The 16,315-nt window shown below is 44.8% G+C and overlaps 1 protein-coding gene across 3 annotated transcripts in view; it reads right to left on the bottom strand.

Moving 5' to 3' along the window:
- The window catches only part of FRMD3 (FERM domain containing 3), a 262,640-nt gene that overhangs the window by 41,880 nt on the left and 204,445 nt on the right, over positions 1 to 16,315 (bottom strand). For all 3 annotated transcript variants that reach the window (XM_004581134.3, XM_004581133.3, XM_058672580.1), the window contains 6 exons: positions 15,702 to 15,789; positions 13,652 to 13,740; positions 10,150 to 10,213; positions 8,982 to 9,070; positions 5,274 to 5,348; positions 4,613 to 4,681 (listed from right to left, as the gene is read on the bottom strand). In XM_004581134.3, coding sequence (XP_004581191.2) covers positions 4,613 to 4,681; positions 5,274 to 5,348; positions 8,982 to 9,070; positions 10,150 to 10,213; positions 13,652 to 13,740; positions 15,702 to 15,789 — 474 coding nt within the window. The remainder of the gene's footprint in view (positions 1 to 4,612; positions 4,682 to 5,273; positions 5,349 to 8,981; positions 9,071 to 10,149; positions 10,214 to 13,651; positions 13,741 to 15,701; positions 15,790 to 16,315) is intronic.

Here is a 16,315-nt window from a genome sequence, read left to right as displayed (position 1 = left end):
GCAAAGCCATCCTTTGTAACTATCCTTTATAAAAAGCCATCCTTTATAACACAGTGGAAAGGCTGCCTCCAGGCTCTGAAAGCAGCTTCTAACACTGGCAAGTCTGTCTGATATCGTCCTGGACACAATTGTTTTCTCTAGGTGTTCTTATGTAAGAAAATGCCATATTTGAAGAGAAGAAATTAAAGAGATTATGTTATATAACTTGGTTATAGATGCTTATATTGGCAGACACAGGACTCAAAAATGTTGAGTTAAAATAGAGTGACTAAAAGTTCATGAAGTCCCTGCAACATTCCTGGGAACCAACTGAGGTGGTGCTGGCATATTGTCAAGCCTCTAAAAACTCCACCTAGCCTGTCACATTTAGATGAGATGCCAGTAATAATGTCACACTTCCCTTTTTAATATTTATTTGTTTTGTTGGAAAGTTGGATTCACAGAGAGAATGAGAGACAGAAGTGTCTTCCATCCACTGGTTCACTCCCCAAATGGCTGCAAATAGCCAGAGCTGAGCCAATCTGAAGCCAGGAGCCAGAAGCTTCCTCTGAGTTTCCTACATGAGTACAGAGTCCCAAAGCTTTCAGCAATCCTTTGCTGTTACCCCAGGCCACAAACAGGGAGCTGGATTGGATAAGGAGTAGTTGGGACACAAACCAGCACCCATATGGGAACCCAGCACTTTGCAAGGGGACGATTAGCTAATCGAGTCATTGTCCCAGGACCCAATAATGTCACATTTCGTGCTTGTAGGACACTTAATAATCCTGAGAGCACATTCTATTTTTGTTGTTGTTGTTGTTTCAAAACCTAGAAGGCAAGCCAAGTTCTATCACATGACTCATATATAGAGACGAGTAAAATCAAACTATGGGAAATTAAATTGCTTTATTCAGAGCCACACAGCCAAGAACCCCTTCATTGTCCTTGGACAGGTCCCTGCTTCAGGTACAAAGGCTATTTCTGGGTGCCTCCCAGCAGAGATTGCCATGTACAAGGAGCTCACTCAGCCTATGCAGGGCTCAGCAACCTGCCTTTCTCCTCCCCCTGGATCATCTAGGATCACAGGGTGACTCTCACCCAGGGGCCAGGCCATGAAAGCTTTGCTTGGGTATCCTGTCACCATTAACAACCAGTGAGTTGGGGGTTGATATTTTGGCATAGCAAGTAAAGCTATCACCTGCAATTGGCATCTAATTTCGGTGTCAACTCATGTCCCAGCTGCTTCACTTCTAACCCAGCTCTCTGCAAATGGCCTGAGAAAAAACATTTGAAGATAACCCAAGTGCTTGGGAATACCCAAAAGAAGCTGCTGGCTTCAGCCTGGCCCTGCCTTGAGCATTGCAGCCACATGGGAAGTGAGCCACTAGATGGAAAAATCTCTCTTTAATTCTAACTTTCAAAGAAATAAATCTTTAAATAAAAAGACTCAGAGCACTAATATCACAGTTAGTTTCTGATCCTCTCTTTAAAGAAAAATAAAAATCCTACTACAGCACTCTCGGTCTGCCTGTGTCTGTCTCTCAGTAAACACAAAACTCAGCAGATGTAGAGTCTGTCATTGTGCCAGTCTTCGAAGAGTACAATTTCAGGTGTGAGGATAAACAGCTAATTATTGCTTTCTGCTGCCATTTTAGACTAACAGCCTTCTCTAAGACACCCACTATCAGAGAAGGAGAGCCTGTTACTATATTCTTACTTTCAACAGCTACATCAAAGATGCGTAAAATAATTCAAAAACAATTGCCTAAGACAAACACTTTACTAGCATGGCAACTTCATAGGAAGAAGGAGAAGCTGGCAGCACGTGGGAATCACTTTAGCCAGTCAGGCTGCCTCTGGGGAGGCAGAAGTCCTCAGAGCAGCACCACAGACAGATCCCAGACCTAACACCTGCATAGCAGCGCTGCTGTTGCCACACATTCCAAGTCCACGCACTCACTCAACAAACAGGTGCTGACTTGCCTTATGTACCAAGCACCGTCTTAGGTGCTGAGGGACACAGAAGTGACCAAGTGGGACAGAATGCTCTCATCCAAGATACTTTCATCATTCTATCATTAACCAACTCCTCCCTGGTGTTTTTGGAAATTTGAGAAAGGCTGCCAGTGAACCAAAGAACACAGCAGGGCCTGAGGGGATGTAAACCCAACAGTCTCTCACACGCACATAAAATAGTGTAGTGGAAGACAAGGGAAGGCCACACAAATCAGGTTGCAGTAAGCTGCACGTCTTTGCTTGCAGTAATACCTGGGAAGAATTGAGAAGATTCCAAAGATAAAATGATAAATCGACTGACAGCTCCATTTAGGTTCATCTCCCTCTCTTCGGTTGACTCATCTCCCTCCAGGAGTTTTCCACTTTGGGAAACTTTCCTTCCATCCCTCCCTTCTTGGACACTGATAGCCCAGCAGGTTAAAGCACAGTCCCCAGACCAGCTACATGGCTATGGCTTGGAGCTCCCCAGACCCTGGAACATCACCAATTTTTTTATCTCAGGGTTTGGTTTTAACAGGATCCCTGGGCAAGTTCAGTCTAGGAAGTCCTAAGACAGGGAGCCTTGATTTCCACAAATTACCTAAACCAAGATTTACAAGAGAAGTATCCTAAAAAAGAAAAGACTCTCTGATTTCATTAACCATCTCTGGTGGTAACTTTGAGATGCTTAGAAAGTTTCATGCTTTTGGAATAAGTATCTCTGAAAGTATATTGTTAAAAAAAAACAACAAACCATTTCCCTGCTTTGTGTTTATAGCATCAAGGAATTCTCCTAGAATGTTTATCTTGTCTTTTTTTCTTTTAAAATAGAACATTCGGGCCTGGTGCACTGTCAGTGGCTAAATCTTAGCCTTGCACATGCCAGGACCCCTTGTTGGTGCCAGTTTGTCTCCCTGCTGCTCCACTTCCCATCCTGCATCCTGCTTGTGGCCTGGGAAAGTAGTCGAGGATGGCCTAAAGCCTTGGGACCTGCACCCACATGAAAGGTCAGGAAGAAGCTCCTGGCTCCTGGCTCCTCCTGGCTTTAGATCAGCTCAGTCATTGCAGCCACTTGGGGCATGAACCAGCAGACAGAAGATCTTTCCCTCTGTCTTTCCCCTCTGTGGATCTGAACTTCCAATAACAACAACAACAAAAAAACAAATAAATCTTATTTTTTAAAATAAAATAAGAAGAAACAAAACATTCAAGCCAGGAAAATAAAACCCAAATTGGGCCACTTGAGATAGCCCTGCCTCTGCCACCAGCTTCCAGGAGAATGCCAAATATTCTCTCCGGCAGAGACCATCAGAATGCCAAATGCTGCAGAGAAAAAAAGTGTTCAGGACACAGATACAGGACGTGTGCATTTCAAGTTCAGGCTTGCCACTCCAAAAATGCAGGACCTCAGATGCTTTCACTGAACTTGTCTATACAATGAAAGCATCAGTTTGGGTCATCCCTGAGGTCGTTTCCAGTCCAAGGATTCTGCAACAGTTCCAACAAGACTTCATCATTTCTTCTTTGACATTGCCATGGCATCAAATGACTACAATAGGAAAAGACTCTTCTCATCGATGGGCAGGTGGCAACCTCTTCAATTATTCCACCAAGAGTCTCACCACCCCACTTCTACACACACAACCAAGGTGCTACAGCTTAGTTCTGTGGCACAAAGAGAGTGAGAATGGTCTTGCAGCCCTGTACCTGTAGCTGCCCATCAGATGACCGACTGTATGCATCTGCATGAGATCTCCACCAACCCTGATCCTGCCCCCACCACTACCACTACCACGAGGCAAGGAAGTAGCATCCATGTGCCTTGACCATGCGAGGCCACAACAGTCTGAGGGACAAGGTAGCAGACCACCCAGCTCAGTCTGCTCACAATGGAAGGGTACACAAAGCTGAGCATGAAGATGCCTGTGGCTCCAAAGATGTGGAAGGAAGGACACGCGGCCCAACCAGTATGTGGGAGCTCCCTGAAGAATTTGGCTTGTGATGAGCTCACCTTTGAAAAGGGAAACTATCACGATGAAAACACCCAGTGCTAGATGGTGCCTATAGCTTGAGGATCTACAACCAACTGTGAAAGTAGCTGTGGCATGAATTCCAGTATGGCTAAGAGAATACCCCATTCCTCAGCATCACCCTAGGTGGCCACCTTCGTGAAGAGCATCCCCTTGAGCCCATAATGACCCAGCCCATCATTATTTTGAGTAGTCCTGTGAATGAAGGGTCCTGGCACAGGCAAGCCTCTTCTCACCTGTAAAACAACCTACGCTTGTTAGACCAACAGAATCTAGCTACATCTGACAAACAATGGCAAGAACCAAGAGCAGTTCTAAGAGGATGGGCCAGTGGCACCTGGCCAGGAAACAGCACATACCCTACGTGGGATCCTGCAGACCTACCCCAAGACTTTCCACAGAGCGAATAAATAAAGTTGGAGCCAGGCTGTGTTCATGCCTTAGCCCAGCCAAATCTGTCTGAGGGAGCTCTCCGGGGAGGACAGTGCCTTTATTTAATACTAGGTGTCCTGTATACAGGAACAGCCCAGCAGATCTGGAAAAGCCACGTTTACTCTCTGTGATGCTGCAGAAGTCACCAAGTTCAAGGTGGCCACCACACTCACCTGTGCACCTCAGGAGGCTCCCTCTGGATTTTGGAACTTGCCTCAACCACTTCTTTGGCAACTTTACCACTGAAAAGAAGAGAGAGAGAGAGAAGCATAATGTACATGCTCAGAGCAGGCATATGCATACATATTTTTTTTTCTTAACTTTGATTGATCTGACCCAGCCCTAAGAATCTACCTGTTCTTCTTTCATGATGGGAAGTTACTAGAGGGTTGAGGGAGCCCTACGAGTATTAAAAAAAAAAAAAAAGACTAATATAAGAGCAAAATATTTATATCATGGGCTTCTTTATTTCAAAGGCAGAATAATAGAGATCTTCCATTCAATTGTTCGTATGGCTCCTCCAACAACCAGGTCTGGGCCAGGTGGGCCAGGCTAAAGCCAGGAGCCTGGAGCTCCATCCAGGTTTCCCAAGTGCCTAGTTAGAACTCAAGGACTAGAGTTGTCATCTGCTGCCTTGCCAGCTTCAGTAGCTTAGTCAGAAGCAGAGTAGCCAGGACAGAAAATGGCAGTAAAAATGAGATGTCAGTGTTACAAGTGGTGACTTAACCCATTGTGCCAAAACATCAGCCCCAGAATAATAATAAGCCCACTTACTTACAAGCAAATTATTGCCCCAAACAACTCTATCACCACAATAGAAGCATTGGTACCCACCTATATCGAAATCTACTTCCTTTAAAAAATATCTTGCTGCTGGATACAGTCTTGATCTGACTGGATTTTGCATACCTTAAAAGAGAAAGCAAAACAGAGGTGGCAATGACATTGCAAGTCGCAAGAAAAATGTGCTGCTAGAACTCTGGCTATCAGACAGTCTGACTGCAAGAAAGAAATACATTGTCTATTGTCACTTAGCTTGGACCACAACCAGGAGCTGAGAGAAAGTTTAACAAAAGAACAAGTACTTTCACTTTGGGGGAAATCCAAATTTTCTTTTGTTCTCTGTAGCTACTGATCACAACCCATACCTTTGGTTTCATATTCTTTACTGATTATGGCAAGAGTACTGAGCAACCTTGATGGATCTGAAGAGATCCCCAGGGTATATCTACAAGTGCTGGAAAGAATGGAGTTTCATGATGGTGGCACTTGGAACCCTGTTTGGCCTATGTCAACACTGCAATGGATAAAGTTTCCCAGCTGCACATGTCTCCCAGTGCATGACAAAGAACTAATGGTGCACCACCCAGTCCAAGGACCTTGAGGTCTGTGTCAGCACAGGAATGGCCACTGGCTTCTGTCTTACCATAACTAAGTGTTCTTTAAAGAATCCACAGTGTGGATGACTAAGATACACAAGGGACAAGAAGCCCAGTCAACGATGGATTTAGCATCCACCAGCTCTACTCATAAATAAGAATGAAACAACAATACTCTGAAAAGCAATCTAGAACCAGGCTGCCCACAGGCCACATACAGGGCCCCTACTACTATGACAGCTTAGGATGCCTCTTTGCAGTCAGTCATTTTAAATCCAACAGACTTAAAAGAATGCGTTTCCTAGAGTTTATGATTACTTAAAACACTGACATGAACAATAATTTAAAACACATACAACCAATCTGTTCTAGAGAATTCTGAGCACAGTCACACTCAAGCCAGGCTTTCATGGAAGCTTCGGGGCAGGTTGAGACCCACCCCCTTCCTTCTGAGGCTACACCCAACCATCGTTAAGCAGATGCTATAGCTGCTCTGCACACCCTAAGCCTGGGAAGACACATGGCATCTGTCATTTGAGTGGTAGGTCTAGAGGCACGACCAATACTCATCCTGTGACCACATAAAAGACGTAACTCGTGCAAATAGGAAGTTAAAGAAGAGCTGGAGTGATGGCAAGGGATGAGGCAAAGTGATCTCATGTGGGAGTTCAGCAAAGGGCCCTGAGGAAAGGACTTCAGAGCTGAGATCCAGGAGTGAATGAGTGTTCACAGGGGACAGCAGCTGGGGACAGGCGTGTCGGCCAAAGAAGCAGCAGGCACAGACACTCTCAGTCTGAGTACTGGAGGAATGAAGAAGCTGGAAGGGCACTTCCTCACACTTCTGTGGTCATCAACGCTGTCACACAGATTTTCATAATGAAGAGAGAAAATTGCACATACAGAAGTAGAATGAGACACACCCGGAGAGATGGCCAGAGTCCAGCTTCGCAGGGCCTGACCTCAAGCTGTCCTTGGTAAGGCTTCCTGCCACTGATCAGAGAACAATGAGAACTAACAGTGCCACTCTTTCGGCAAAAAAGCCCCTTCCACCCCACCGCACCTTGTCTACTCTGAGATGGACATGAGCAGCATCGGGTGAGGTGGCAGGGGGGAGACTGCAGGTTCTTGTCAAAGTAGAACCAAGAGAAAGTGGCAAGACAAGAGGATTCACATCTGGGAGGCTCCTAACACCTGGAATAGGCAATGCAGCCTGCAGGACAGAGCTTTCTCCCAGACCACATCTCATCAAGAGAATGGAAAGTCCCAGATATCCCCAACAAGGTGGTCTCAGAGCACCCCCCTTCTCTTTCTACAAGGCCTGACCTATCATGGACCCATTTTTCCCTCATGCTGGAGAGCTGTGGTCCTGACACCCTATCTATGGGAACCCAAGAAAAGCAATCCCGATGCGCCTCTCCATCTCTTTGGCAGGGTTGTTGCCCCTAGAGTGTAATGCAGAGGGCTTGGGTCCTGCTCTGTTCCTGATTCCCTCTCTCTGCTAATGTGCCCCTGCAAAGCAGCAGGTGATAGACCAGGTACTTGGGTCCCTGCCACTCATGTGGAAAACCCAGATTGAATTACTGGCTCCCAGCTTTGGGCTGGTCCAGATCCAGTTGTTGTGGGTATTTGAGTGAACCAGCAGTCACAAGAGTTATTCCTCTCTCTCTCTCTTTCATTCTTTCAAATAAATAAAACAACAACTCCAAGGGAAGAGTCTTCCTCCCACCAAAAGCCATGAATTCACAGTCTGCTGAGCAGCACATTTCCAGTGTCCTCTCCTTCCCTCCCTTTTATCACTTCCCACTTCCTCCTCAGAAGCATCAGAAATGTGGTCCCTCAGAGAAATCCAGACACACTTTCCTGGAGTAGAAGTGGAGGTGGCAGAGAGGCACCAATATGGAGAGCTAGTCTGTGTTTGTTTCTCTAGTATACCAAGTGCCAAGTGAGAAATTTATCTGGAACTGCCTCTCTCCTTAGCATCCAATTCTGTGCTAAATGCAGACAGAGAGGTTCCCTGGAGCTTGCCCATGTCGCCAGTATCTAGCATGCACAGCACACAGGTGTGAGATAACGATTCAGTGAATGAAAGCACCAGGTTGCCACTGAATCCTTCACTGCACCCATCAAATGTTCAGTGACACAGAAATGATGTCCTTCAGTGTGCTGGGCCTTGGAGGATCCAGACAACAAATACCATCAAGAAAGCTTTTACTTGGTGACTAAGTCTGCAATTGGGATCCCCTGGGGCCTGAAGGAAACAGAAAAATGAGAGTTTCTGTTTCTGGGCTCTGTGCCCAGGCAGCAGACCTCAGCACCAGCGCTTTCAACCCAGATGGATGACCCCAGACAAACCCCAGCATGCTCACATCTTCAGAGCACATTGAGGAGTGTGTGGGCATGGCCACCAGGTTTCCCTGTTCCCATGCACCTGATGCAGAAATGAAAAAGCACAACCACCCATAGCCAAGAAATAAAACCAGGGCCTTTCTCTGCCAGCCAACACCAAAGTGCCAGCCAGACCTCTGCCTAGGGAAGCTTGGAGCAAAGAAACAAGAGACATTAATTTCAGAGGCGCCCACAGTGGATCCTTTAGAATCAAAGATGGGACTTGAACATTAAGCTCCACTGTAGCCCTCAACCAACATGAATGGACAACTGGCAGATAAATAGTCCCGACTATTTTGCCCTCCAGTGGAAGAACTCTGAGTCATACAAGGCATCCCTCCCAGGGACCCTGGCACAGCTGAGGCCAGAGCCACTCATGGGAGGGACAGGCTCAACAACATGCCCTTTAGGACTTGCTTCCCACTGTCTTTCTGCAATGTCCCCTGACTACAGCCCAAAGAAGCTTTGCTTGCACTAACCTGGATCTCAAGGTTTGCTTTTGGGAAACACCAATCAGAAAAACTACTATGATGTCATTAATGGAAATAATCATTTCCAAAGAACCCCACCAATTTCACAGAAATACACAGCGTATAACTCAGAATGAGGACAGACCAACAACAGTTAGGAAACACCCTAAACGATGCTTGAATTTGTGGTTTGCTTAAATCTCACAGAAAGGAACAGTGAAAGAAAGAAAATGCAGCTGCTTGCAAAAACATAAATGGCTCTATGGGTGCTTTGAAAACCTGTGATTAACTCAGTAGCAGCTACTTACTTATAAAAGGCCTGGTTCTCCACCCCACACTTCCAAAGATGTTTGCAGGCAGCTGGTGTTGAAGTGTGGAATGCCAGCATGGCTTTTTTCTAATAAAAACAACAGAACAAGAAAGAGCATGTTAGACACAGTTTACACTCTTTCTGTTCTCCCCTCAGGTGTTTAGCTGTTTGGATCATGTTCCCCACCAGACAGCTTGAAGCAACAGCAGTAAATAACACCGCAGTATTGCCTACGCTCTCTCCTCCTGCCTCATCTGATGCATACATGTCCCACCCAGCCAGGCCCCCCTTCTTAGTGGACAAAGGGAAGAACAATTGACAGAGAGAGAGAGAGAGAAAGCAGCTTCCACAGCCCAGACAACATCCATCTCTCTATCAGCTTTTGTTCAGCCTGAAAACCTATTAGGGTGATTCCTAATTGCTATCGGCCTTGGATAATAAGTACGTGAGCTGGAAACAAGGGACAAAGAAATTCAAAAACTTGCAGAGCCCACTCACAGGCTTAACAAAGCAGCCTCTCTCTCTCATGCATTTCCTGAAGAAGCCAAAACTTTTGTCTGTGCATTTATTTCAAGCATCCTAGGACTCAAGAACTCCGTTTCTAACACTCTAACCATCACAGGCAAGAGTCTTCATTTGTCACCATACATTGGTGTCTTGGTAAGAAGAGATTAAAACAAAAGTTTGCCTATACCAACAAAACCATGATGCACTTAAATAGCAGAATGCTAGCAGCTGTTACTAAACCTGTTTACTATTCTGCTGTAATCATAATATGGGGGAAATGGTGAGAGTTGAAAATGGGGAGAGAGTAAGGGGTGGGAGTGGAGGAATCCTTATAACTACAAAACTGAATCATGGAAAACAACAAGAAGAAATTTTAAAGAGATTGAGAGAGTTTCCATTCTTTTCTTCTCAAGTCTATCCCATTCTATTTTGCACAAAAGCATACAGTCAGTATTGCTCATTGATTCTATTCTTAAACATGGAAACCCCCTAGTGTTGATTCGTTTTCCTCAACCATATTTTTACCATACAGCTTTCCTTATAATCCCATACTGAGAAGTCATAACACTAAAGGCATATTTCATTCCTAAATATCTCCTATGCTCAGTAATTAAACACACAAACAACAACAACAGATGCATAGAAAAGCAGGCTCTGACCTCCTTCTGGGTGCCAATCACGTAAAACGTCTTCCCTTCAAACTTCAATTTGCAGACATCTGGCCTAAGAAAAGAAAATTTGTGGGTGAGAAGGGATAACATAGCAGTTACCCGAGGTACTGGCTTTCCCACAGGTATCTCTCTGACTCATAACTGCCAGGCAGACTGCAATGAAGCATGATATTATCTTCTCATCAGTGAAGGTCTAACTAGCAATGAAAAGTCCCAAATGAATTACGTGGCAACCTTCTTCTCCAGCGAAGACCAGAGGCAGCCCAAAACAACTTACTCTAGCTTGTACAATCAGGCTACATCTTCCTTCCAAGGAGCTCTAGAATGTTTATGAACATTAAGGAGCAAATAACACTAACTGTGCCAGTCCACGTTAGAAGTCAGGAAGAATGGGGGGTGTGTGATTGTTAGCAAGAGGACCGAGTCGCCCTGGGCTTTCTCATCCTTCCCATCCATTCTTCAAGCAGCTTAGGCACCATTCTGCAAAAAAAACAAAAGTTCACTCCTACTCTCCCTGTTTATGCAGCGAACGTGTTAGTGCATATTTGGGTGCTCAGCTCAGACTTGTGAAAACAGCTTGAAGAATGACAAGTTTTGGTCAACGAGTGTATTCAGATTTCATCTTCAGGAGTTGCTTTACTAGAACCTGGAGACTCCAACTCCTTGCTGTCAAGGATATGTGAAAAGAGAACTCTCTGGATTCCTTTTATCTGATTCCCCGTATAGAAAGGTGGCCCTATCCTTTTTGTTGGGAGTGGAGGCACAAAGAATAGTGAAGTCACATTAATCTGTTTTAATTTATGCAGAGGGATTTGTGAGACTGGATTAAAACACACCCACACAGAGATTAGTATGGGAAGAAAATCCATCTTAGTAATACACACATGACTGTTACAAATCCACATGCCTAAGAAGCAGCCTGGTGGGGATGGGGTTCACATCATCACTGCATCGCAGGCGTCAACAAGACTAGAGTCCGTAAAGAACTGGGCCAGGGAGTGGCCCATCACCACTCCTCAACACCCCAGGAAAGAAATTAAATCCAAAGAATGGAGAGACCAGCAATTCATCAACACTTGAGACACACGTGTTTCTAACCTAACTTCTCTGGGTCTCAAACAATTCATAAACCTGAGGACCTGCCACCTTCAGGAGCCCAAGTCTTTTGCAATCTAAGATAAGTGGCACAGATTGCTCCTGTTCCCCAAAGACTGTGGGTGCTTTCCTAGGTTAAATCCCTAGGAAAATTGTGTGGGCGTGCACTGAAGGTTATTAAATTTGGAGCATCTTTGCAAGATGCTGAAAACACAGAGAAAGGTAGAAACTAAGCAAAACCACTATGTCACATGTAGCCACACTAGATTTTCTTTTAAAGATTTATTTATTTTTATTACAAAGTCAGATATACAGAGAGGAGAGACACAGAGGAAGATCTTCCATCCGATGATTCACTCCCCAAGTGAGCGCAACGGCCGTTGCGCGCCAATCCAAAGCCGGGAACCAGGAACCTCTTACTGGGTCTCCCACGCGGGTGCAGGGTCCCAAAGCCTTAGGCTGTCCTCGACTGCTTTCCCAGGCCACAAGCAGGGAGCTGGATGGGAAGTGGAGCTGCCAGGATTAGAACCGGTGCCCATATGGGAATCCCAGCGTGTTCAAGGCGAGGAATTTAGCCACTAGGCCACGCTGCTGGGCCCGCCACACTAGATTTTACAAAGCATTCACATGCTCTGCGTCATTTATCTCTCCCAATAAAGCAGGCAGATACAGCTGATTCCCATGTTTTGGATGAGTATACTGAGACTCAGAGAAGTTAAGAGATGTATTAAACGCAAATAAAAGCTCTGAGCAGGTTATCTGTGGGGGAGGGGAAACAACCGGGCACTGAGAGGGTTGAAAGTAGAATTGGAGCAAAAGATAATGGTAGAGAAGATAGAGGAGCTGCTTAGATAAAAAGGGGGGTCCCCAGGGGGTGTTGATCATTAAAAAGAGCAAAAGGTATAGACAGCAGTGGGCACATTGGCTGACCAATGCTAATCTGGTGCAGCAGGCTAGGACAGAAAGCTGGTACTAAGAACGGAGTACTAACAAAGGAGTTAGAAGAAGTCCAAAAACAAACAGAATCTTGAAACTAAGGCTGAGATAAGTGCCACAGAGCATGCCCAGGCCATCAGACAGTCCAGACTCAAAGCCCCGGGTCTTGAACTTCAGGGTAAGCTCACAATCTAATAGGGTATACAGCAACAAGCCACGGAGTTGGGAACTGAGTCAGGTTGTGAGTGAGAACAATATTGCAATAAAAATGGACTTCAGCCTTTCTTATCCTCTGTCAAAACTATTTTGCCCTTTAACTGGATATGAGCAGTTGCTGCTTCCAGTATTCCATCTCTCACCTTCTACTTCTTCACTGACACACTCTAGACTTCACCATTCCTCAAGATCACAAGGTCAGATAGATTATGCTATCCCTGGCCCATAAAGGACAGATCTTGATTCAATCAGCCAGAGAAGAGGCTAGTGTCACATGCATGATCTGTGGAGACCAAAGCCACCATTCTGGGACAGCAAAGAAGAAAATGAAGATTTGAGTTCTTGGGGTTATCAGGCAGTGTACAAACCATGAAAATACTTTCATGAACTAATCTGTTCTGCCATGTACAATTAGAGTACTGGCAATTATACACAATACACACACACACACACACACACTCTGATCCACATGCAGAGTAACTGCACCACAGACTCAACAAAAGAGAGGGTGTGGGTTGCTGCAGGGAACAGCTCTGATTTGGCTGTGGTTTCTCTCATGTGCTGGAAGATGGGTCTCCAGGTTAACGGTTTTAAATGGTAGTAGAATCTTTTAAGTGGAACCAGGTGGGAGGTGACTGTGTCATGAGTGCCCTTGTGAAGGGATTACTGTTGGTCTCTCAAAATGGGTTAGGTCTCACAGAGGTTAGTTCCCTCAAAAGTAAGTTATAATATAAAGTTTCTCCCCAGTCCCTCTCTTGCCTTCTCGCTTCAGCACATCCCTTTCTACTCTCCAGCCAAGATATGTCACAACCAGGAGGCCCTCACCAGCTACCAGAATCGTGAGCCAAATAAGTGTGGGTCCTCTATACATTTCCGAGCCTCGGATCTTCTGTTACAGCAACAGAAAACAAGCACATACAAGAACATGTACATTTACTCCAGTTAACATCGTGTTGCCTCTCTGAGCAGAGCAGCAGAAGCTATTGGTGAGGAAACACAGATACCTTCTGTCTGACAACAAGTGCCTGAGCCCAGGTCTCCCAAGTCGACTCCTCAATTAACAAACCCAATTCCCCACCAAAGGGAACCTGGGTTGGGTTTTGTTGGCTGATGGGAAACTCCTCTATGTTGAAGTTTCCCATGATGAAGACAGAGAAAGACAGTGCACTTGACATCCCTCCCCAAAGCCTGAACCAGCAACAACAACAACAAAAATTAGCCAGTTTTCCAACAAAGGACTCACCATTTTATCAAGTGGATCCTCTTATTTCCCTGGAACACCACAAAGCCTGCCGCAGTGAATCCTAAAAATGTTGTGGTGCCTGTTGAATCCTGACAAAATAGAAGGAAAAATCTGTTGGGATTGAAAGAATGCAAATCATTGGCAAATGGGTTAATTTGAGGTTAATCCAAAGACTGCAGCAATAGATTGAGTTTCTAAGAAGAAACTTGTGAGAGTGGGATTTCCAGAGTCTGGGTGATGCCAGGAGAGTGTGATTTCTCTTCAGGATGAACATTCTAGAGCCTCCTGGCTCAACACAGGTCACTCCCAATCACTCGGTCTCCTTGCAAGTCTCCCTAGGCTGCGAGTTTACCAGGTCTGTTGTACACGGGGAGTGAGCTGTGCTTGATTACCTTCAGCTTCCTGAAGCAATGGAAATAAATTCTAAGCACTGACTTGAACTTGATTCCAGCCAACACACAAGATCTGGCAATTTCAGGATGGAAACACATCTAGAAAATGCTCCTTTACCTCCAGACAGAACTGGGAAGATTCAGCACGTCATGAGTAAATCCAATGAAGAGAAAAAAAATCAAGTCAATCTGCAAGTGAAGTAATAAATAAACTGGGGGGCTCAAATTTCTGGATAAAATTGAATGCTGAACGGAATCTAATGATTTATACCATTATGAGCAAGGAGCAGCTGGCAAATCTGAAACAATTGTGTGGACAAATGTCAGTGTAGACAAGTCCCCAGGCCCTCAGCCACAGCTGCTCACTGCCACCCCCTGGGAGTCTGGCTGCCAGCCTGTCAGGTCCTGATGTACAGAAGCTGGGGCACACTCTGGGGTACTTAGGAAGCCACCCCAGGCAGCCTGAGCTGAGTGCCACGGGACGAGTCCTTGGCCAACTGCTGCTCGCTGCTCTGATGCAGCTAAAGAAATGATTTAAGACAATTCAAACATGTCTCTTGCACTGGGCTGAAGTGATGCATAGTTTTGGATAAGGGATAGTGTCTATTTGACGTATAGGTGAAGATATACAGAGATCATTTCTGCGCAATGTGTCCATCAGCATGAACAATGTGAACACATCCAGCTATGGCCCTGAAGTCTGATTCAGTCACTTGGGTTGGAGCCGAGGGCATGCTGACACAGGTGGTTTGCATTTCATCCTGGAGAGAAGTACTGTCAAATAGTGTGAGTACAGGGAAAAAGAAAAAAAACCATAAAACGCTCCCAACGCCAAAACGCAATTTGAAATCTTTCTTCTGCTTTCCTGCTTTAAATAGCTTTGCTTCAAAATTTAACAATTTTTAACCTGTTGTCACATTTATGTCAGATGTAGACATTATATAAATACTCACATATACTATTTTGACAACAGTGACATTAATATCACAAGGTGAGAATTCATGATAATTTTTGTAACAGGGATAGTAGAGTACATTATCATTTACATGGTAAGATTCAGTGAAGTAGTATTTGTAACCACATACCAAATGATATGATAGTCCCACATTTTTATACTCTGTATATATATATATATATATATTAACTTCCACAAATAAGAGAAAAATTGCCCTTCTATTTTTTTTACTGATTCTGCCTTGTCTCAGCACAGATGTTCATCAATTGACATTGAGTAAGAAAAATATGACACATATACGTGATGGAATATTATTTAGCCATAAAAACTAATGCAATCTTGACATCTGCAACAAAATAGAAAGAGTTGGAGATTCCTTTCCTATTTTTAAGGATTGTCTTTTTTCTGAAAATAACCTTGAAAGTAAAAATGTTAGTCTTGTGGGGAGGAGCCAGGAACTTGAAGAATGAACCCATGTATTATTAATTCTGGAGACTATGGCCACCACTCTGCAATTAGCCAGCGACTGGCAAATGGCCAGTGGAGAAAAACAACTGCCAACACTGAGGCAAAGCCCACTTCCAAAGGAAGGTGGGGGTCATACTGTGGAAATCTCCCCAGAGGGATTTGCTCTTTGCACACACTGTATTTCTCTCCAGGGGCCAAGCAATCACTGTGTGGTAGTTTCATAAGGGACAGTTACCTTACACGGATGAGGATCCACCCCATAGGTTTCCAACGTGTGAGCTTTCAGGAGTAAGTTAAATTCAGCAACCGGTGGGCTCTGGCCTCTAAAATTACAGAAGAGTCAAAACGGAGAACAGCAGAAATACGACACTTTGTTTTCAGCACGAGGATCCCCAAGCCAAGGACTCTGAGGTCCCGGTCCTTGGTTAGTTGTTCCATGATCAGCCCACACATATTCTTAGTATTCCAAGGACCCTAACAGTTAGCAAAGTGATGAAGTTACTGAGAAGCAGGCCCCTGCAAACTCAAACTTAATGTAAGCTAACCCGCCCCCATTATCCATTCCTTTCCACGCATTTAAAAGATGATCCAAGGTAAATGAGGTTACCACTCCCTGCTCAGGGTAAAACTGGGCAATCCTTTTACCTGACCAACAAGTCCAGACAGAGGAATTATCAACTTTTCCATGAGAGGCCTCCAGGACAAAAAACAAGGTCATGGCCTCAAGAGGTGATAAAGCCCACCAGTATGGATGATTGTGAAGTCCTTTCCAGGTTACTGTCTAAACTAGGACAGTTCAAGATTTCAGACCCCACATTGGCTAACATCACTACCACATATACGTGGGAG

Source organism: Ochotona princeps, chromosome 14, assembly GCF_030435755.1.
Source record: "Ochotona princeps isolate mOchPri1 chromosome 14, mOchPri1.hap1, whole genome shotgun sequence".
Taxonomy (NCBI): Eukaryota; Metazoa; Chordata; class Mammalia; order Lagomorpha; family Ochotonidae; genus Ochotona; species Ochotona princeps.
Note: the sequence above shows the minus strand (reverse complement) of the source record. Positions and strands in the feature narration are given on the sequence as shown.